The sequence below is a fragment of the Terrapene carolina genome, unplaced genomic scaffold, assembly GCF_002925995.2.
Source record: "Terrapene carolina triunguis isolate 2854851 unplaced genomic scaffold, T_m_triunguis-2.0 Scaffold22, whole genome shotgun sequence".
In the NCBI taxonomy this organism is placed as follows: Eukaryota; Metazoa; Chordata; order Testudines; family Emydidae; genus Terrapene; species Terrapene triunguis.
This window is the reverse complement of record NW_020664373.1, coordinates 8,457,997-8,481,739: the sequence shown is the minus strand read 5'-3', so window position 1 is coordinate 8,481,739 and position 23,743 is coordinate 8,457,997. Positions and strand designations below refer to the sequence as shown.

Sequence of the window (23,743 nt, the reverse complement as noted above, 5' to 3'; positions counted from 1 at the left end):
CCTGCCCTGAGCGGCTCATGGGAGGGGGCTGGAAGGGATATGCCCTGTTCCACCCCCTTCCCCAAGACCCCGTCCCTACCTCTTCTCTGCCTTCTCTACGGAGTAGCGAGCACGCTGCCACTTCTCCCCTTCCCCTTCGCAAGGGCCATCAGCTGATCAGCACAGGGAAGGAGAGGAGGAGGGGCAGGAAAACACCATGCTGGGGGAAGAAGCGGGGGAGGGGGGAAGCTTGGCTGCCGCAGGACCAAGCTTCTGCCTCCTGCCCCCGCGGTGGGCGGGGGGGCTGAGGGCTGGGACTGCGGCAGGCAGCAGCGTGCCACTCAAAATCGGCTTGCGTGCCGTGTTTGGCACGCATGCCTTAGGTTGCCGACCCCTGGACTAACTCATTTAATAATCCGATGGTAGTACACTGAACTGCTGCAGTCATCACAGTTTGGATCAAAAGCTTGGCCCCTGGTTTGTGAGGCTGACAGAATTAGAAAGCAATCCAGAGGCAACCTGCTCAGCCTATGGAGGATGAGAGAACCTTTTGTCTGTTAAGAAATCCCGTGGCCACTAGCTGGAGCAGCAATCGTGGACACAAAAAGGAGACACATTCACCCTTCTTGGTCAGAAAGAGGTGCCTACACCATTGGGATTTGGGGGGATGGTGGAGGGAACTAAAAAGGAGGTGTAGGAAGTGGGGGAATCTCAGATAACACATCAGAAGGCAGAAAGAGTGACGCTGTTTGATTCAGTAGGTTTGTACTAATTAAAGACATCTGTGTGCACATCTCTACCTTTCTGCTCTTCCTGCCAGTAATAGTCCTGTAAGCAGGCAGTATATTCAAACAGACAGGAATATGAGCTCAGAGAGTAGGCATATTGTAAATTTTAGTATCCTTGCATGTTTATAAGAACTGAATTGGCAGGAAGAGTAGGATGACTGAGTGACATCTGTGTGTCTCTATCATCACAACTTATCTATCCAGTGCTCCGGAATTATTGTTGGGTTGCCCAGCTATAGATGGGATTTTAATTTTTTTGCTGTCACTGCATTAGAGAGCTGAAAATGCTAAAACTACCAGGGAAATACTTATAGAAATGTCTTTAGCGGGGAAGAGGGGTGTCTGTTTTCACTTTAAAAAAATTAAATATTCATCTATAAGGAGCCTCAAAGATGATGGCAGGAGGTGCTGGCAGAATTATTGGTGTATATATATGCTATTCTCTCTAATCATACTCAGGAAAGAATTGATTAGGAATGTGGGAGGCCAGGATAGGACAGATACATCAAGTACAACAAAACAGTATTTCGTGAGATGAAGAAACACTGTGAGGGTTTTTGATTAATTTTATTATCTAGCTACACATTTTATAACATTTCTTGAGAACAGACCCTGTAAAGTGGTGATGGCTCTTCTTCATGAAACATATTCAGCACAGGAGTCCCAGTTTTAGGATAAGTAGATCACAGTGAGTGTCCCCCAGGGCTAGGGAAAAGCAAAGTGGGGTACGGTTATCAAACAGGTGGAAGAATCCTCGATATATGTCAACTCTTCCGAGCTGTAAAGGGATGTTTTATAGCACTGGAAAGACAAAAATCTCCCCTTTCCAAAAGGATACACAGTGTTTGCTTCTAGCCCTGGATTGCCCTCAGCTATCAAACTTTGAAATCATAAAACTTTAATATACAGAAGAGCTATTTGGGGGCATTTTTAGAGGTTTTTTTCTTTTAATTATTAGTTGTATTTTTCTCTCCATCTTAGGCCTGTATAAGCAGGTGCATGGCTGCAGGGCATTTTGGCTTTACAGAAAATGCCAATGAAGGGCACAAACAAATTTCAAAACATTCTATTTAAAGAGTGCTCTTTCATAAACTGGATTTTTTTTTAATGTAGTCATTTTAAACACAGTTGACAGTGTCTCTTTAAGTAATAAATTATATAGCCAGAAAAAATCTGAGCATATTAGTTATAGAATAATCTTTTCATAATGGACCTTCTCCTGCAATGCCTCAGTGGGCCTTTTATGGGAATACAGAATCAGGTCTAATGTGAATAATTAAATCAAGAACAGAAACCTGAAAATTTTTGAACATATTTACAGAGGTCCCCAAAGTCATCAACTGAGGGCCATGATTACAGGTTGAAAGAAAGTGTGTTTGAAACACATGCTATATAAAACAAACTTCACTTACTTTAGTGACTGGATTTGCCACTTTTACAGCCATCTCCAAAAATATTTTGGATCCAATTTATGTCAAGGCCTAACAAAAGAACCATTCCAGGTTTTATAATTATCTAAAGGAATAGACGTCTGCTAGCGGCAGAAGTAAATGCTGCAAGATCATTAACATAGTCCAGATAGAAAATACAGGTGAATGTGATGAGCCTAGGTCCATCTCTATTTAGCACATGCTTAACTTTGAGCAGATACGTAAGCCCCATTGAATTCACTGGAAGTTATGCACATGCTTAAGCCCTTTGCTAAACAAGGATGGTCTTAAGCACACAAACACAAAAATTAGCACAAATGAGATCATGGTCCATGACCAGGCCTCCTAGGCCCTACAGTAATACAAAAATAAATAACAGTAATAATTTGTTGAATTAGGAATTTAATAGTATTGTAGTTTCCATTTAAAACCCTAAGATTTTCACAACCACTTGCTGAACTGGATTTTAAAATTTGTGAACTCCATTAGCTGGAAAAATAAGGTCTTAATGATTTTGAATTGGCACTCTTCCCTTGGAGTCAGTGCTTACCCAATGCTACAGCACAATATGAAGAGGTGTGCTGCGGAAGTGCCATATTGGATAAAATGTAAAACGTAGGTCTTGACCACTATTTGCAAAGGCTGCATTTCAGTGATGAAGAAAATGATTCCTGTGATTTGTTTGGGATCTTTCAGAATGAAACTTGAATTGTAAGTTATATAACATAACATTTGTATGTTTGGAAACTGCCACTTTTTTCTTTATGAGACATTAATTTAAATAATAGTTATTGTGCTTGAAAAGAGATTTGGAAACCTGCTGGGAAATATTAAATATTGTATTTAAAAATAAAATTCCTTTTATAAACTGTGTCTTATATTATATATCTTCTGTATTTTGTTCTCTTGACCTGTATAGCAAAGGATATTGGCAATAAATAAACTAACAAATACATAAATCATGATCATGGCCCCTAATAGCCATGATCTTGCAAATAGTTATGTGACTGGAACTACATACATACTTAAAGTAAAGCATATGAATAAGGATCACAGCCATAGAGCTCATTTGCTCAGCAATTCCACACCCATAGTTATTCATGTTTACAACAACACAAATAGTTGCAGTAGAAATAGTTATGGTGTTATAAACAGGAGGATAATGACTGCTCATGGGAAATATAATTAGGTCATACTTAGGAGCAGATGAAGATTTACGGCTTGTGTCCTCAAATGTATGCACTGAAATCATTCCGTGTTCTGCACATACATCTGAAAGTAGATTCTGGACCTTAAGAAATTTGCTCCTATATTTTTATTCACCATATGAAAGGTACATAGGCTTCCTGTACCATAAGCTAGTGAAAGGAACAAAACAGCACCCAACCCATAGCTGCAGATTGAGAGCTGCTCATATCCAGGTACACCATCCAGGTGCTCATTTTAGAGACAAAGCATACAGTCTTATCCAGTCTAAGATTATAACTGGCTCTGTTACATCACTTATGCATGAACAATATAGCATGTGCTCTGGCCTTGCCCCTTATTGAGAGACTGCACTTAGAGAAAAATATTGCCTAGTGAAACTAAGGCCACGCCTTTTCTGTACCACACACATGTGGGATATGCACACCTGTATCGCTTTCCTTTTTTTGCTAAAGCTCCTGTCAAATTAAAAACCAAAGGAAAAGTTAAATGAACCATAAGCAGCAGCATCTCCATGTTCACAAGTGTTTGTTACAATTTCTCACAAAATCTTATTTCTTAATTCAAACAGGACTGGATATGAATATGTGGAATGGAAGATGTCTGAAGGATTGTGAACAGAGTTGTAGGGAGGTGACCAATAGGTAATGTAATAATTGCTAGTTTTAAATAACAATTTAAGTAGTCATCTGAAAGGCAGAGTAAACATTTGTAGATGATATGGGCAGGACAAAATGAAATTGAACCTAGAAAAATGCGAGTCTACAGCTGCAAGGCCATTGAAGATCTACTATATGACTACTTTTCCTATGAATTCTAAATTTATATGTATAATTGGACAATGAAAGAAAGCACAAAAAGGGTCTGTGAAGGAGATGGTGTTATATTTAATTCTTTTCCCTCATTCACCAGAAAAGAAAGTTACTAACCTTTTGCTGTAACTGTGGTTCTTCGAGATGTGTTGCACATATCCATTCCACTATAGGTGTGTGCGCACCTCGTGCACAGCTGTTGGAGATTCTTCCCTCAGCAGTACCCACGGGGTTGGAGGGAGCACGCTCTGCTGCACTGCACCACTGTGCACAGGTATAAAGGGCAGAGCTGCCCCCAACCCCTCTTTCCTACTGGATAGACTCAAACAGAGAGGGGAAGGGCTGTGGAACAACAGTTACAGAAAAAGGTTAGGTTAGTAACTGTTTCTTTTTCTTCCAATGATGGGACATGTCCATTCCACCATAAGTGACTAACAAGCAGTGTGAACTGGAAGTGGGTTTGGAATCTACTTGAACAAGGATTGCAGGACTGCCCATCCAAATCTGGCATCATCTCTGGATTGATGAGAGCTGGTATAGTGAGAGACAAACATATGGACTGATGACCAGGTTGCCAACTTACAAATGTCCAAGATGGGCACACAAGTCACATAGGCTGCAGAAGCTGCCTGCAACCTGGTTGAATAGGCCAGCACTCTACTCTGGAGTGCAAGATCAGCCAGTTGGTAACATAAATGAATACAACTGGAAATCCAAGCAGAAATCCTTCAGAATGACACAGGATGGCCCTTCTCTCTGTCTGTAAACACAAGGAACAATTGTGACAGAGATCTAAATGGCCTAATCCAACCCAGGTAAAAAGTCAAAGCTCTTTTATTCGAATGAGGCTTTGGACAGAAAGTCAGTAAATAAATTGCTTGGTTAATGTGAAAATTGGAAGCCACTTAAGTCAGGAACTTCAGGTGAAGTCAAAGGTATACCTTGCCTCTAAAGAAAATTGTATTGGGAGGTTCTGATACTGAGGCTTGCAATTCCCCCACTCTCCTGGTCAAGGTAATAGCAACCAAAAAAGCCACCTTCACGGAAAGGTATAACAGAGAACAGGTCACCAATAGTTCAAAGCAGGGACCCAGGAACTTCGCTAGAAATAAATGTAAGTTCCACCAGGGACAGGGCTGTGTGCCTGTAAATATAACCTGTCCATACCCTTCAGAAACCTGATAGACATAGAATTGAAAAAAAAACAAGCAGTTATCCATGGAAGGGTGGAAACTGAGATAGCTACTAGGGGGACTATGACAGAACTAGCAGGTGTGATGGTGTGTATAAGAAAGGTGACCATTTATATCACTATTGTTACCACTATTACACGGTCAAAATGTTTGTTTAGAGGGCCCAGCTTGCTGAGATGAACCAGCAGCTGCAGAAGAGAAGGGAGGTGGAGTACGCCTCTTGTAACTTCTCCTCCTCCTCCTCTTTCTGGACTGGTCCTGAGTATGAGGCATGAAAGGTGGAAACTGTTGGGACTGCTGCAGCTGGAACGGCTTTATTTTTGTTGCTGCTGTATAAATTCCCAGAGACTTAATGGATGCCCCTGAATCCTTAAGGCTTGTAGCCTCTTGTCAGTCTTTTTGGAAAAGAGCAAGGGGCCTTTGAATGGGAGGTCCTGGATGGTTTGTTGAACCTTCAGGGGAAGACCTGATGACCACAGCCATGAAGAGCATAGCATAGTGATGGTGGAACCATAGCTTGAGCCAAAGAGTCCCCTGCATCTATTTTTGCCTGCAAGGTTGTTCTGGCAACTAACTTGCCCTCCTCCACCACAGCTGTGAACTCCTGCTTTACCTTGTCCGGAAGCCTGTCATTAAATTTTAAGATATTATCCCACAGACTAAAATCATACTGACCTGCTGCTTTTCAATTCTAACTACCGGCCACGTTGCCATTAGTGCAGCTCTCAGTACTACATAGCCAAGAGCTTTTTCTGGTTTAATCTACACCTGACACGTATGATGCAGCTCGTGAATTGTTTAACTTGGTACTTCAGGGATTGGTCTCAATAGGCCCATCCTAGGCTCCACAGTCAACGAACCCCCTTGGCTTGAGGACTGTCCCTGAATGCTGCTTCTTTGAGTGCACCTCTGTGTCCTTGCCTCCACTCGGTGCCTGCACTGAAGATTTTGAAGACTCCAGTACTGAGTCCTTAGGAGACTTATGTTGTCTCTTCTTCAGTACCAGCAACAACATCTGCCTCTCAACTCAGATCAGGAGGAGCACTCCTAACAGATGTGGATGTGCTTGTTATCTACTCCATACAGGAAGGCTCCGATGGTGGGGGGAGTGCAGACTCCATCAATAAATACTTTAGTATGGCTACCCTCTCTTTGACAGGGGTTTGATCCCTCCACAAATGTGACATTTGTCACTCACATGGCGCCTCCCCTAGACATTTAAGGCTGCTGGGTGTGGGTCACTCACTGGCATGGACTTGTTATATGAGTGACAGGACATGAAGCCTGGGGAACAAGGCATAAGTCCAGTACTGGTACCAAAACAGGAACTGGTAAATCCAAGCTACTAAGTACTAACCTAAACATATTCTTATATCTAAAACAATGTAAAAAAGGCTAAACTAGCCTAAAACTAACAGAACAAGTACCATTTACACTAAAGAGGACAGAACTTGTAAATGCAAGGACAGCAGCTTCAACAACAGTGAATGGCAGTAGGAAGGAACTGAGGGGAGTTGGGGACAGCTCTGCCCTTTATAGCTGCATACAGTGGTGCGAGAAAGCAGAGGGCACTCCTGCTGCTCCAATGGGCACTGCTGAGGGAACAATCTCCAACAACTGTACACAAGATGCACACACACACGCCTTCAGTGGAATGAACATGTGCAATCACTTGAAGTAATCTAATTTTTTACCATGTAATTAATGGCAGTTATCATAACAATCCACCACTATAGTTGTCAATAACCAGGTATTTGGTTAACAATCTTAGGAAAAAGAACAGGAGTACTTGTGGCACCTTAGAGACTAACAAATTTATTAGAGCATAAGCTTTCGTGGGCTACAACCCACTTCTTCGGATTCTGTCTCAAAACATTTCACAACCTGCTCAGCATTATGGCTACAAATTCTACTACTGAAGTGTTCAAATTTTTTGTGTGTTTCCCTTTCCCCTTAGAACTTGGCTGCACTGCATCACTGGAGCTGCTTCAAAATCTTTATGCAGGCAGAATAAATTATTTATAAGTGTCGATTGTTCATAGCTCAAAATAAACACTGCCTGCTACACAATGTTTTAATACGTTGTATTTGTGTACTGCTGTCTTCAATAGCAGCATGACCTCCAAAATTATAGCATGCAGAATTTTACGTATAATGGGCACCATTAACGTATTTTTACCTTTTTCCTGCAATCTAAAAGATTACTAACTCTTCCACCCTTAGCATGAATAGTTCAATTGAAATCAATGGGATTACTCATACACAACGTTAGGCATATGTTTAAGTGTTTGCAGGATCAGGGCTTAACTGATTAATTATACAGAGGAAGCAGTGGGTACTGAGTGAATACAAAGTATTATCAATTGCACAAAGTAAACAGAAAGAAGAAAGAATTCTTCACATTATTTTCAGTTACCACAGTATAAAATATTACTTTAACAACAGTAGATACACAATTTCCAGACAGATGTGATTTTTTTTTAGTTGACAGTTTCCCTTTAGTTAGCTTGTAATTCACCAATGACCAGTTTCTTGTCTCATCTCCGTAATGGCTCTCTGTGAAAGCTTCTATTTGTCTGGAGTGTTCTCAGGATAATGCATTAGCAGAGAAAGGCACCATGCCTCATTTGTGCCAAATATATAAGTGGAGCAACCATTCTAAACTCCTTTGGAGCTGGCTAAGGGCTTGTCTATACTTACCGGGGGATAGACAAGCAGCGATCGATGCATCGGCGGTCGATTTAGCGGGTCTAGTGAGGACCTGGTAAAACTAAATCAACCACAGATCGCTCTCCTGACTCCTGTACTCCACTGGATCGAGAAGAGTAGGGGGAATTGGAATGTCTCCCGTCAACATCGCGTTGCATGGAGCCCCTGGTGAGTAGATCTAAGCTACGTCAATTTGAGTTACACTACTCACATAACTCAAATTGCACAGCTTAGATCGAATTTCCCCTGTAGCGCAGACAAGGTCTGAGACAGGCAGGTTCTCCGCAAGTTTCTTTGCCTTGGTCTGCAAAACACCTGTTATAAGTCCCAAGTACAGCCTGGCAGTTATGCCAAGTGTGTAAGTGTTTTACTGTGTTTACACAATAGGAAACAAACAATTCCCCTGGTGTGTAAAGCATGCTTGGAAAAATCATCATCTATTGCATTAACAAAAACTGCACCATCCAGCCAAGTTATTATGAATTTGATGTTTTCTAGCAATAATCCAGTTTTGCTGTTACATAGCCCCACATCTCTCAATCAAGACAGCATTATTTTTCACTGTATTCTTTCTGCATCACACAGAGTTGAAGGAATCCTAGGCTGAGAAAACTGGGACTGAATAAAAGGGCAACTTCCTCTAGGATTTAAGTGCTGATAATGAGTTATAAATAACAGAGAAAGTATATAGGAATGTAAGGCATGAAATTATTCATTTGGAGAGCAAGTGAGTTTGTCTCATTTCCTTCCTACCATGTTGTATTGGATGCTCCTCCCACTCATATAATCCAGAAAAAGAATGCCTTCTTCATCTGCTATGTGCATCATTCAAGTTATTAGAAATGTTGACTACCAAAGAATAGTAAACCCAAGCTAATTTCATTTCCAGATAACACCTACCTACACAGCTAACCAGGGCTAGTGGAATCATTTTATATGTTAAACAAAAAAAAAATGGGAACATTGGGGCTTTTTGAACCATAGCCCATAGTGACTGGAAGAGAACTGGCATGATGTTGTATAAATGCATAAAGAGAAAATATAAATAAAAGTAAATGAAGACAGAGAAGAAAAATAAATGGATGATAGCAGGATACGGGAATTAATCCTAGCTTGTGCTAGTGCCACACAGGATATACACCTGAAATATGAACTTAGAAATAGGACAGATCCTTCACCATTGGACAAAGCAACAACCATAGAGCACAATATTTCACCAATTCTTGGAGTAAAAACAGGAAGGTTTTTTCCCCTCATGTAATTATTACCTGAATGAGGAAAAATGTAACATATTGTAATTAGTAACTAAGGCCCACATTCAGGAAAACATGCCTATTCAGGAAAGCACTTAAACATATGCTTAAGTCTCATTAACTTCATCCCTTAATTTCTTGAATAAGGATGATTTAATAATGTGCATAAGTGATTTCCTGAATCAGGTCCTCGGGGGTCTAATTCTGCAAACACTTACTACCAGGTGTAATGCGTACCATGTTAAAATGCAAGTTTGGACCTCAAATTGATATAATACTCTATAGCAGTGGTTCTCAAAGCCGGTCCGCCGCTTGTTCAGGGAAAGCCCCTGGCGGGCCGGGCCGGTTTGTTTACCTGCCGCATCCGCAGGTTCGACCAATCGCAGCTCCCATGGGCCGCGGCTCAGCGCTCCAGGCCAATGGGGGCTGCGGGCAGCGGCGCGGGCCGAGGGATGTGCTGGCTGCCTTTCCTGCAGCCCCCATTGGCCTGGAGCGGCGAATTGCGGCCAGTGGGAGCCGCAATCGGCCGAACCTGCGGACGCAGCAGGTGCTTTCCCTGAACAAGTGGCAGACCGGCTTTGAGAACCACTGCTCTATGTCATACTCATGTCTGATCTGGGATCTCTTTTAAAGAAGCATTTTTTTGCTTAGCTATCAAACAGTTTACATCCAAGACCATTTTTGCTTTAATTTGCTACCATTCTCCCCTGTATCTTTTATATTTGGTAGCTTATCATTCTACTTAAACATGATTAAATTGGTTAGAGAAATAATCCGACTCTTTTTCCAAGTGATTTCTCATTTAATTACAGAGCAGGTCTGTGTTGGACATTCTTCAGTGATCATCCTGGAAAAAATGTGTTAATTACAGTATTGCAATTAATTTGCTTAAACTGTACTAATGGCCTGATTTTCATAAATGTTGAGCATCCACAAATCTCACTGAAGACAATCACATTAGGCCTGAATAAAGATGGGGAGTGGTTGGCTCATTACAAAACCTAAACCTAATTTCTCCCATACTAATTTCCCCCTACTGTTACTCACACCTTCTTGTCAACTGTTTGAAATGGGCCACTCTCATTACCGCTACAAAAGTTATTTTTCCTCCCTTGGTATCCTACTGTTAATTGAATTGTCTCGTTAGACTGACCTCACACTTGGTAAGGCAACTCCCATCTTTTCATGCATTTATACCTGCTCCTGTATTTTCCACTCCATGCATCTGATGAAGTGGGTTATATCCCACGAAAGCTTATGCCCAAATAAATTTGTTAGTCTCTAAGGTGCCACAAGAACTCCTCTTTGTTTTTTTTAATAAGAACTACAGTGTTCAATACCTTTGAAAATAAGTTCTTAACTGTTTTGAAATACCAAGAAATCTTTGTAACAAGCACGCAAATATGTTTCCCACTAAATTATGTTACCACACAATGCATATTTTACATACTTACAGAAAATAAAATTTAAAAATTTAAAAGCCAAATAATGATTTCAAAACAACTTCCAAAATGATTTTATGACCATTATCTTTTAGCTATTATCCTACAACTTATTATTTGCTGTGTCTGCACAATAGCACGGATTTATAAACATCTAAAACAAGTATAAAAATAATCCCAACACACTTTTCTTCTGATATCTATTTTAAGTTTTTCACTTTTAAGTGATATTCATTAAAGGATTAATAATCACAAACAAACCCATCTGCTGTGGTACCACTGCTCTCCACATTCGTTACAAATAACATAGGTCATCATTTGTTCATCTGGATTTGCATTTCGCACCCAACTAGGAAGGAAGAGAGTTCCCCTGGCAATCATAGTGACACTGCAATCAAATTTTTCACAGCGCCTACATTTTATTTTGTTGGTCTGTGTGCCATCAATAACTTGGGGAAGCTGATGTTCCTGAACAGATGATTCTGTGTACAAAGCCCTGAGTTGTTTCAGTTCATCATTGGCCATTTCCATCACTGTCATCTCAGCAAAAGTCTTTGGACTCATAGTCCCTGAAAATAGGTTATGTTTTAAGTGGAAATTTTTAGGATTCTTCAAGTTAGAGACTTTGCTTCTGATACAATTTTTGTACTTTTTGTCATTTCTAGCATGAAGAGCAAAAATATGCTCTTCAATTTCTTTGGATAATTCTTGCCGCTTATTGGCTTCCTCTTTGCTTGTGGCAGAATCAGTCAAGGCTTTATAAATAAGTTCTGTGCATTTCAACCTCATGGCTTTCACATGTTCTTGCTGTGGGCTTGTTTCACTGCCAGCAGGTTTAGTGTCTTCATTATCAGTGCACTGTTTTTCTAAAAGACCCAGATGATTCACACTGCTTTTTGGCTTATTATACACTTCATCTTTTGGAACGTTTTGTGATGTTAGCAAACTGTTAGAGCCAGCAGCATCTAACATTTCATGCTGATTCAATTTTTCTGAAAACTCAGTTTGTTCTTGTGGAGCCACACTGAAATATTCATTGTGCTCTTTCACACTCTCAGAAACGGACTTTTTACCTTGTATCGATGAAAGATAGTTATTCTTGTAAAGTGTCTTCCACTTTGATAATAAATGCTTTGCTTTCTTTTTCAATGTTATTGCAGGACAGTTCTGGAGGACTCTGTACACAGCTTTGGCAACATCAGTCTCCTGAAGATATTCTATAGTCATATCAACAGCTTCAAGTTCTGTAAGGTGATTTCCAATATCTTGGAAATTGTTTTCAGAGAGTAGCTTCTCAATATAATGGGCTCTGTTCATAATTATTTTCTTATCAGACATTTTTAAACCTGAAAGAAAAGTAATAATAATAGCTTTCTCTATGGTCACGATGATTATATCATATATTTTTATTAATGTTCTGCAAACTTTCACAAGCTTTGTTATTGTACAATTTAATTTATTCTTAAATGTGCAAAAAACCTCACTTGCGCCACAGATGTCCTTATTTGCATATACATTATAGAAGTAGACACTAAAATAAGCTGAATATGTAGCCAGTTACATGCTCAGTCAAAGTTTTGAGACAACAGAGGGGCTTTGCACTGTATCCTAAATGTTAATAGACTCTGGTTCTATTAGTCAATTGGGAAAAACAAGGTCCAAAGCTCAGTGTTCACTACTGAGAATGCCCAGCCACGAGTCCTTTGGTGTTTAAAATCTAGATACTGTTAGAACAGTGGTTCCCAAACTGGGGTTCGTGAACCCCTGGGGGTTCATGAAATGTTACAGGGGGTTCTCAGGAAAAAATTCCCTAATGGCGGACAGAACTGTCCCTAGGGATCTTGGGCAGCACAGGGCCAGCAGCCCAGAGCTCCTGGACTTCCAAGAGCTAAGCAGCTCAAAACAAGCCTATCTGTCACACTGAGGAGATTTAAACTTCAAGACTCCTTATAAGAAATGGAAAGGGAGGTGGATATTTTTTGATATTTTTAAAATTAAATAGGCAGCTAATATTGTTTTTAAAATTATTATGAAGAACAAGTTTAAGCTTTGTTGTAACATGCGTTGTTTGCCTGGACTGCTCAAGACCTGAATGCTTGTGTAGGAGGAACTCTTTGAGTTGGTTTCTTAAATACCTTCATGCTGTTTCACATCTGATACTCCTTGATGAAACATAGGAGCCTTGTCTTATAACAGGCTTATTCAAAGTGATACAAGCTACGAAAGTGAGATCTTGGAAGAGTGTTGCCATTTTCATAATGTAATAAAAAAACTGTAATGATAAATAATAATTAATAATGAATAATGTGTAATAAACAGTGTCTCATAAAAACAAATTTTATATTACCAAGATCACTGCTTTTATAATTTATATTCAGGTAAAGGAGAAAATCCCTGGAAATATTCATTTTTTAGGAGGGGGTTCACGACACTTGACATTTTAGCGAAAGGGGTTCACAGATTCTTAAAGTTTGGGAACCACTGTGTTAGAAAGAGGGCTCGGGCTGAGAAAATTGTTACAATGACACAAATTGAAAACTCTTTTTTCTCATGCAGCCAGGACACAAACTGTTTAGGGCTTTATATATCAAAGTCAACCACTTGAATTTCACCAAGAAGCAAATAGGAAGTCAATGCAGTCTTCAGAGAATTGGCGTATTATTATCCAGTTTATATGTTTTGTCACTGATTTTGTATGCCTCAACTTTTGGGTTCCTCATTTGAGACCTCTTGGACCTGTTTTTCATAACTGCTGAGCACTCAGTTCCAACTGAACTCAATGGAAGCTGCAGATCGTCAGCATATCTAGACAAACAAGTGGAAGATGGGCACCCAAAAGTGAATGACCATCTTAGAAGATTTTGATTTGTGGCTTATTTTTATTTGTTAAAATCAATCTTTGTCACCCCAGCCAGCCCTTTTCTTAGCACGAGTCTTCCATGAATGTTTACAAATTTGGCTTAATAAATGCCCAAATGTTTGGGTGTCTTAATATCTAATATAAAATCTTTTAACTAGCTTTAATAATTTTTATTGTAAAATAAAATATATCATCTTTCATATAATTTATCATAACAAATCACTTAATTAAATAGTTCCAGAATGTTGCCTTTTTGTTTATTGCATTTGTTTACCATGACAAAGCCATGATTTCCCCATTTCTGTTTGCCATTACATTATAACAAATCAGGTTCTGCATCTCACTTCCCTCTCCCTGCCCCCCCCCCCAAACAAAATAAAAAACCCAGGAGCCCATTTTTCTGTCAGTGGATGTCTAAATGTTATTGACATAAATGGGGATTACATATGCACATCCAGGAGAAACCATAAAATGTACAAAGGCTTTAGGAAACCTGTGCATTCACATTCTCCCTGTATGAAACTAGCTTGCAGTGCTTATATTAAAAATGTTTTGCGGCAGAAAACTGAAATACGCATTGATTGCTTCTTCATATTAAGCTTCTCTTAGGCCTTGACTATGCAGAAAGATAAAATCACGTGGCTAACATGTGTGCACTGTGTGACCAAATCACATTTGCCCTGGGAAAATGAATTAATCCAGTATATGATTCAGAATGGATTTTTCAGGCAGCTGTTGTGGATCCAACAATTTTAATTTATATATATATATAATTTTTGACATTTGGGTTTTTTTTGGGTAGCTGTTAATAGTAAACAGATGAACAAATTTAATTGGGAGCTGCTACGTTAAATCCTGGGAGGCTAATAAAGAGAAATGGGACCAGACCAGTAAACGCCCACTGAGGTCATCTCCTCTGCCCTTTCCCCTATTAGTTCCAACATTCTACATCCCATAGCAAGTAAATATTTTATTTTACAAAGGTAAAGTAGGTTTCAGAATAGCAACTCTTATATTAGAAACTGTTATCTGTTCTTTTTGCAAGCTCTTTAGGGCAAAGACCTTTTTGTGTATTTTTCATACAGTACCTGGGACACTGACTGTGCTATACAAATAATGTTTTCACAGCATATGCACAGTTATATGGCCTAATGAAAAAGTAAAGGGCATTCAGGATGTCGATTCTTGTGATTGGACTGTTTTTAGATTTTCCTTATGCCTTTCTCATTATGCCCATGACAAAAATCAAAGCCCTCGGGACAGAAACAATATACAAATTTGTACAAAAGACCAGCAGTCCTAATACTTTTCTCCATTATTCCACTTTGATAAGCATAAATTAAGACTGGATGAAGTGTTCACTGAAGTGAATACTTGGCCTTGTAAACCAGTGTGACTGTGTCACTGTTTTCAGGGCTTGTCCCAGTCAATTTTTTTTTTAAACCAGTAATAGTGTTTTGTCACAGTTTTTGTATATCCTTTCTGACTCTGACCAGCTAAAGAAGTCATCGGCCAGCTGAGAAGTTGAGACTGATAACAGGTTGGCTAAGTGCTCACATATTAAGGAATACAGCATCACCAGGCCTGTCACATGTGTCACACAGCTTTGCCTTAGTCATGAAGGTTCCAAGCAGAAGTCTGGGCAGTGCAGTGAATGATGAGCTGACAGGCAGATCACATGATCTGCGCAGCCATATGCAGGTAATTACTAAGCTTGCCTAGTATGATTCATGCGTCTGACCAGCTTCCTTGCACCACAGGTGAGCAGAGGATTAAGGTAGGGCCTCTGGAACTGGGGTAGAATAAAGGACTAAGAATAAAAGGGAGATAGGGCTGCTGGTGCGCTGAGACACCTGCCTACATGCTGACCAATACTGTCTCATTGCTTCCTTGTCCTCCCCTGTTTGTCTGTATCTATTTGTTGTCTCTTGTCTTGTACTTAGATTGTAAGCTCTTTGGGGCAGGGACCATTTTTTGTTCTGTCTTTGCACAGCACCTAACACAATGCGGTCCTAGTCCATGACTAAGGCTCCTAGGTGCTACAGTATTTCAAATACTACTACTAAAATGAATAATTATGGTAGAGAGAGTGAGGGGAAGGTTAAAAGGGGAGAAAACTGAAGGATGCTGAAAAAGAGGCGAAATGACCACAGGAAAAATGAGGAAAGAAAAGAATAGAAAACAAGAGCACAGAAAATATGAGGAAGAGGTGGAGTGGGCAGCACTTTTTGTCCTTTATCCCCCAGCTGCCAAAACCCTTGCTTCACACCTCCCTGACTGCCTCCAAAAACAATCCATAAACATTCTCAGACTGCCAGTCCCATGTTTTCACTTTGAAAATCTGCTCAGCATAACAGGCTGAATCCACTTTGAAGGCTCTTGTGATCTTAACTCATGACAATTTTCAAAGTCAGGGAAAACTGTTGGTACACATCCAGAATATACATCCACAGAAGAGTGGTTACAGACAGAAGTTAGAGAGGAGACAGCACAAGGGGGATGTTTACTGTATTGAATATACAGTTTTAAAAGTCCAATCACCCACAGGGAACTCGATGTAAGAAAGAAAGGGGGCTATCTAAGCTATCTATTTTTGCAGAATTTAAGATGTCACTAAACTAAATGTTTCAATACATTATGGATGCAAAGATACACTTTCTGCATGTGAACTTAATGTAAATCTTCCAAATGTGAACTGAATGGAAAGCAATGCAATGTTATCTTTTTGAATTTGCAGACATCAATGCCTACAGTGAAATTAATATCAATTATTTATTACAGGGTCTGCCATGTTTCCCTAAGTGTGAACCACAGCCCAGCCTGACCTTCTTCCAAGCTGATTGACACTCTCTACTGGCATCCTAACCTGCCTCCAAAATGTCAAGCATGAATGGGTTTAAAGAGCTTTGTAAATCTTGGATGATTGGTATTAAAAATGAAAAATGCTACTTAAGTACAGTTTTAAAATATTTAGAAAGAAGCGAGATTGACAGGATACATTTTTCAGTTACATCTGTTGAATTGTATGCATAACAACATCCTCAGTCTCATTGTTTAGTTTAGAAATATACACAGTCTAGTACAGGGGTCTCAAAGTCCCGGCCTGCAGGCCATCTGTGGCCCGAGAACCTCCCCACTGCGGCCCGTGGAAACTTTTTAAAAAGTTCTGTCATCCGGCCCTCATGGCTGCTGGCTGAGGGTGGTGGGGGAGGCAGGAGAGGAGCGTGCATGAGAGATTCACATGCCCCTTCCCCCAACGTTGCTCCATCCTGCTGCTTCTGGGACCCTCCCAGGGGTTGCACTCGGCAACGTGTCATCACCTCGGGCAGCTCAGCTCCCTGCAAGCGGTTCCCTATTCCTGCTGTTGCAGGCGGAGCTGCGGAGGAGAGACCTATGCAGCCAAACTGCCGGCTGTCTGCTGCAGGCACCGCCCCCTGCAGCTCCCCTTGGCTTGGGGAGAGGGACAGAGGTACCATAACTAGTTGCTGGGCAGAGTCAGCCATGGAGGCAGCATCATTAGTTGCCAGGCAGAGTCAGCCATGGAGGCAGTATCACTAGTCGCTGGGCAGAGTCAGCCAGGGCAGCATGAGGCCAAGAGAGCAAGAGAAAAGGGTGGAAAACAGGCTGGGAGGTGGTATGAACACCATCTTCAGTGACATTATTGGTCCGCAGGGAGGATTTGAGGACTGGCACTGGCCCTAAGGTAAATTGAGCTTCAAACCCCTGGTCTAGTACAATGAGAAGGTTTGTTTAATTCTGAAAAACTAAAGGGATGGAAAAAATAACAGTATTCATTTCCAAAAATATCCTACATCCTGAATAACGACAAATACAGATCCAATCCAGCAAGTACTAGATTGCCTAACTAAAAGTTACACAATGAGAAAGCAGATGTATAACTAATCCTTGATTAGTTTCCTGTCTTCCAAAGATCAAGTAGTTGGTGTTGAAATAGGAAGAAAATCTGCTGGTTGTTATGGTTGGTCATGAGACACAGGGTGAAATTAGCTACAGTGTCATGCATAGGCGTGCACACAGGGTGTGCTGGGTGTGCCCAGGCACACGCTAATGCAGGGGTGGGCAAATGGCTCCACTCTCCCAGCACGGCAAGCCACAGGGTCCGCGCTCCCAGGCCGGAGCGCCTGGCCAAACGCAGCAAGCCGCCGGTCCCTCCCCCGCCTTCCCCCGGAGCCCTGCCACCGCGCGCAGCGCTCTGGGGGCCGGGGCTGCGCGCTCCCGTGGGGCAGCGTTTGGCTCCGCGGTGAGGCAGCGCTCTGGGGGCCGGGGCTGCGCAGGGAGTCAGACACGCTCCCCCCTCCCCTGGAGCCGTGCTGCCGTGCGCAGCGCTCTGGGGGCTGGGGGCTCAGCGGGGAGTCAGACACGCTCCCCCCTCCCCATGAACCATGCCGCCGTGCGCGCAACGCTTTGGGGGCCGGGGCTGTGCACTCCCGCGGGGCAGTGTTTGGCTCCAAGGGGAGGCTAGGAGCCTCATCTCATGGTAAGGGGTCCGGGGCCAGGGGGGGTTGGATAAGGGGTGGGGGCAATCAGGGGACAGGGTGGGTTGGATGGGGCATGGGAGTCCCGGGGTCTCTCAGGGGGCGGGGGGGTGGATAGGAGTCAGGGCAGTCAGGGGACAGAGAGCAAGGAGGGTCCTGGGGGGGCAGTTAGTGGGGGGGTCCTCTGGAGGGGGTGGTCAGGGGACAAGGAACTGGGGGTGGGTTGGATGAGTCAGGAGTTCTGGGGGGGCGCTGTCAGGAGGCAGGGGTGTGGAGAGGGGTTGGGGGAGGCAAGGGGGGGGGATTGTATGGGTTGGGAGTTCAGGGGGTCCTGTCAGGGGGTGGGGAGCAGTTGGATAGGCGTGGGAGCCCAGAGGTCTGTCTGGGGGTGGGAGTGTAGATAAGGGTCGGGGCAGTCAGGGGACAGGTAGGGGGTAGGGTCCTAGGGGGGCAGTCAGGGGACAAGAAGCAGGGAGGCTTAGGTAGGGGGTGGAGTCCTGGGGGGCAGTTAGGGGCAGGGGTCCCAGGAGGGGGTAGTCAACTCAGGGGTCAAGGAGCAAGGGGGGTTGGGGGTTCTGAGGGGGGAAGTCAGGGGGCGGGAAGTAGGAGGGAGTGGATGGGGGCGGGACTAGGGCAGGGCTCCCTGGGTGCACACCCTAATGAAATGGGCTGCGCACGCCTATGGTGTCATGTGCTCATCCAGTATGCATTATACTGCACTTCGGGATAAGGCACTGGTTTGGCTAATACCCTCACCTCCAAACGAGATCTTTTCCAGCCCTTTTACAATGGTTACAAATGTGTGTGCACTGTTCCATGCCACATAAATTCTATATCCATACCTTTTTTACACACACATGCAGTGGTTAAGTTACTTATGAGTTTTCTGAATCTCCCAAGCATGCATTAACTTTTTCAGGACTTGGCTCTAAATTACTAAAACCACACACGATTTAAACAACAGATACAGCCTATGTATGAATTAATATGCCATAACAAAAGATTAAATATGGACTACAAGTAAAATAAGTGTGTTGAACAACTAAATGAGCATTTATTATAATCTTAGAAAATTTACAGCTCAAGAGATAGGCTACTTACACTTAAAGCAAAATAGATGTGTTTACAGGAATTCTTTCCTCAGAGGTTGATGTATGCATTCAATGAATAGTAAAGACTCCAAACTGAGCAGTTCACACAGGATCTATGCACCAAAGCTAGATAAGAAAAACCACAACAGTTACAGCAGTTATCAAAATATGTGCACAAAGATGTTAATAGACCCTATCATGGCCCCAGAAGAATTAATGTCTAAAGTTGCTCTGTCATCATCAGCAAACAATTTATCTGGGCTCTTAATCAAGTTATTAAAGATTAGGGTGACCAGACAGTAAATGTGAAAAATCGGGACCTTGGGTGGTGGTGGTGTGTGGGGGGGGTAATAGAAGCCTATATAAGAAAAAGACCCAAAAATCAGGACTGTCCCTATAAAATTGGGACATCTGGTCACCCTAATTAAGATATATTTAGGGCCCTACCAAATTCATGGTCCTTTTTTGTCAATTTCAGGGTCACAGAATTTTAAAAATTGTAAATTTCATGATTTCAGCTATTTAAATCTGAAATTTCATGGTGTTGTAATTGTAGGGATCTTAAACCAAAAAGGAGGTGTGGGGGGGGAAGGGGGGGGTCGCAAGGTTATTGTAGGGGGGTTGTGGTACCGCTACCCTTACTTCTGCACTGCTGCTGGTGCTGACTTCAGAACTGGGCAGCCGGAGATCGGTGGCTGCTGGCCGGGAGCCCAGCTCTGAAGGCAGAGCTGCCACCAGCAGCAGCACAGAAGAAAGGATGGCATGGTATGGTATTGCCACCCTTACTTCTGTCCTGCTGCTGGCGGGGCACCATCTTCAAAGCTGTGCACCTGGCCAACAGTCGTCGCTCTCTGGCCACCCAACTCTGAAGGCAGCGCAGAAGTAAGGGTGGCAATACTGCGACCTTCCTAAAATAATCTTGCAACCCTCCCCTTCCCCCCCCGCAACCCTCTTTTGGGTCAGGACCCCCAGCTTGAGAAACGCTGGTCTCCTCCATAAAATCTGTATAGTATAGGGTAAAAGTACACAAAAGACCAGATTTCACAGTCCGTGATGCGTTTTTCATGGCCGTGAATTTGGTAGGGCCCTAGATATATTCCAGCAAAAAATCCCTAAAATGAAAACAGCCACTTTGTGTAAATGACAAGGACAATCAGTGTATATCACTCACTCTCTCTCACACTCACACACACACACACACACAAAGACACCTTTAGTCATTTTGATTGTTAATTTCTTATACCACTATGTCTGGTTTGCCAATTAAACTAATGTTGTTAAAGGCCAACTGTTTTTGGTTTAACATGCTGTACACTGAGTTTTGGTAAATTTTAAAATGTTCACCACTCAGAATTAAACAATGTTTTAAATTACATCTGCAAGTAAACAGTAATATCCTACCACTATAGACATTTATGACAAAATATTTTTAAAAGACCAAAAGCTCCCCAAAATCAGAAAATCAATGGGAGATATCAAAACAATAACCCCAAAATGCTCGACCATGCACAGTATCAGCCTTATTGTGTCCCTTCCACTCAAAAAAAGAGAGGGGCCCTACAGCATGTCCTGAAGGTCAACAAAACTGGGTGTTTCAGGCCAACAAGGTGGAATGAATTCCAAAGTTCGCTTTCACTTTGGTTGTTACAGGTCATCTGTAAACCATGGTGACCTGTGAGAACGAAGATGGGGAAGAGAAAGCCTAGGGACTATTTTATCAGTAATTAGGACAGAAGACAGGATAAAGTCCTATCCTCACATTAACAGAGTTAGCTGATGAAGTAGCAATATACTCCCTCAGAGCCCTCTAGAAACAGTGGTTATGCTGGCCTCCAAGAGTGAATGTCTAAACCAATCTCCCACTCAAAAGAAGTGCACCCCCACCTTGGATCATAGGAGGTAATGAGTGGTCTATGATGTAGGTATATTTCTAAATGCCCTATCTTCCATCCCAGCACAAACAAAAGATCAAGCATGATGAAGACCATGAAACCTTGAGCTGTTCCAGAAGAATTGTGTATTTTTTTCATATAAAAACTTAAAAATGGGTGTGTTGTCGTTCAAAGTCATTAGGGGTCCACAGCACTTTTAAAAACAGTGGGGGTTTACTGTAGTATTTTGACCAAATTCACTTCCCAGCCATTAGCATGCAGAGATGTGCATATCTGCTGCTCTCTGTCCCAGAGTTGGAAGCATTTCAGCAGTGCTGTATGTATGTATTTAGTTTGTGACGGGCTTTAAGATCCTTCAGGATTAAAAGTAATATACACATATAAAATACAAAAATCTTACTCTAATTTTTGAGCCAGTGTTTTATTAAAAGGCAACGTGAAAAGAACATGAGTGGCATTAGCACAATTACTGCTCTATAAACCAAGCCAAGACTCTGGAGTTCAAACTCTGGGGTGGATAGAAGAGAGTTATAACGTTAAATCCTTTGTCCCAGCTCACACAATAGCAAACACAGAGCTGTGTGCTAACCAATGTAAGACACATTCATGGTAGCTATAAAACTCTACAAGTTACTGGAGGTTTTGTCCAAAAAGGTTATTTTTGTGTATTTGGAGGGGTGGGAGGTAGAGTTGTTCTTCAAAAGAAGAGTCAGGGGATTCTGCCCCTGAACCTTCCAATCTTGGAATACCCAGAGTCTAAGGCAGTGGTCACCAACCGGTTGATCGCGATCAACTGGTCGAACCTGGAGGATCTCCCAGTCAATCGCGATCTCCAGCTGTGCAGTGGGGCTACTGCTAAGACAGGCTCCCTGCCTGTCCTGGCCCTACGCCGCTCCTGGAAGTGGCCAGCACAGCCCCGTGGGTGGGGGGGCAGGGGTCTTCCTCCACACGCTGCTCCTGCCTGTAAGCACCACCCCCACAGCTCCTATTGACCGGGAATGGGAAGCTGTGGCCAATGGCAGCTGCGGGGATGGTGCTTGCAGAGAGGGGCAGCATGCGGAGCCATACGTCGCCCGCTCCCTGCCCAGGGACTGCAGGGGCACGTTGGCGCTTTCCAGGAGTGGCGTGGGGCCGAGGTAGGCAGGGAGCCTGCTTTATTGGCAGCCACGCTGCGCTGTCGACCAAGAGTCTGATTTGTCTTGAGTACCCCATGTTTCACTTCACTTACAAACTACTTGCTTACAAAATCAGACATAAAAATATAAAAGTGTCACAGCAGACTATTACTGAAAAACTGCTTACTTTCTCATTTTTACCATATAATTATAAAATAAATCAATTGGAATATAAATATTGTACTTACATTTCAGTGTATAGTATAAAGAGCAGTATAAACAAGTCATTGTCTGTATGAAATTTTAGTTTGTACTGACTTTGCTAGTGCTTTTTACATAGCCTGTTGTAAAACTAGGCAAATATCTAGATGAGTTGATGTACTTCCTGAAAGACCTCTGCATGCCCCCTGTGGTACGCATACCTCTGGTTGAGAACCACTGCTTTACAGAATGCGATCAGCAATTTTAAAATGCAGGATTTAATTTTTTTTTACCACCAGAGGGGGCTGTAGTACAATTAACCCAAGACATCTTGATTTTTTTCCCCCCCTTAAGTGTACACTGTATTTACTATGGGTGCATTCCATGACATAGAGTGTACTCACTCTGGATTATTATAACTGTACCAGCACACAATATTACTGCTTTTTTCCTTTGGTGGGTCTCTACCTTAAACGGTCAGTTTTTTAAAAGCCCAAGCAACAGATGAGCCAAACAAAATCATAGTCCCTAAAGTGTGCAGAGGATGCATGGCTTAATTCAGCATAATTTTGTAATACTGACATTATTCTGCTGCATGTAAAAGAAGAAAAGTAGCAGAATCCACTGTTTGCTGTTGATTGTCTGTTTTGAAATTTTAAGTATAGTTAAAAACACCAACAAACAAACAGTCTTTCAGGAAAAAAACGTAGTAATCATTACAGAAGCTACAGTGAAACTAGACAACATTTCAATCCATTTATTCAAGTACTTATAATTCTATTTTCAGGTCAGGGAAAACAATGGTAAATTTGGAGCAAAGAAAGTCAGGCTGTATGCACAGCATTTTAATGTCAACTTTTGTTAGACAAGAGGCAGCATGATCTAATGGACTGAGAACATTTAGGCCTGGAGGAGTACTCCAACCTGAATGAGCCACACCTTAAATGGTGAGCGGGTAGCTTCTAGCACTTATGATTATGAAGGTTACCTTCCAATCCTGAACAGAGTGTAAACTGATATAATACTGCCTTCTTAGGTCTGCAGGCAAACAGCTCCAATGCCTCTGCTGCAGCAATGTGTGCAGTAGTCAGTGTCATGTCAGTCTTCACTGCTACTATTCAGAATTTTCTGGGAAGCACAAAACTAGGGTTACCATACGTCCGGATTTTCCCGGATATGTCCGGATTTTTGGGATTCAAATCCCCGTCCGGGGGGAAATCCCAAAAAGCCGAACATGTCCGGGAAAATCCAGCGCCGCTGGGCCGGGGGCCGGGCC

The 23,743-nt window shown here is 42.2% G+C and overlaps 2 protein-coding genes across 3 annotated transcripts in view; both read right to left on the bottom strand.

Annotated features, from left to right (window-relative positions):
* Window positions 1-19,348, bottom strand: part of LOC112117536 (ras-related protein Rab-9A) — a 44,609-nt gene extending 25,261 nt beyond the window's left edge. Inside the window, exon 1 of the mRNA XM_026648517.2 lies at window positions 19,270-19,348. The gene's annotated coding sequence lies outside the window, so the exon portion shown is untranslated. The remainder of the gene's footprint in view (window positions 1-19,269) is intronic.
* Window positions 1,327-23,743, bottom strand: part of LOC112117533 (transcription elongation factor A N-terminal and central domain-containing protein) — a 30,970-nt gene continuing 8,553 nt past the window's right edge. Inside the window, exons 3-4 of one of the 2 annotated variants that reach the window (XR_003369651.1) lie at window positions 19,270-19,385; window positions 1,327-1,472 (exon numbers count right to left, since the gene is read on the bottom strand). Coding sequence is in view for 1 of the 2 variants with exons in the window: in XM_026648485.1 (XP_026504270.1) it covers window positions 11,062-12,150 (1,089 nt within the window). In the remaining variant the exon portion in view is untranslated. Of the gene's footprint in view, window positions 1,473-10,655; window positions 12,159-19,269; window positions 19,386-23,743 lie in introns of those variants that run through there. The other variant, XM_026648485.1, reaches the window with a different exon arrangement.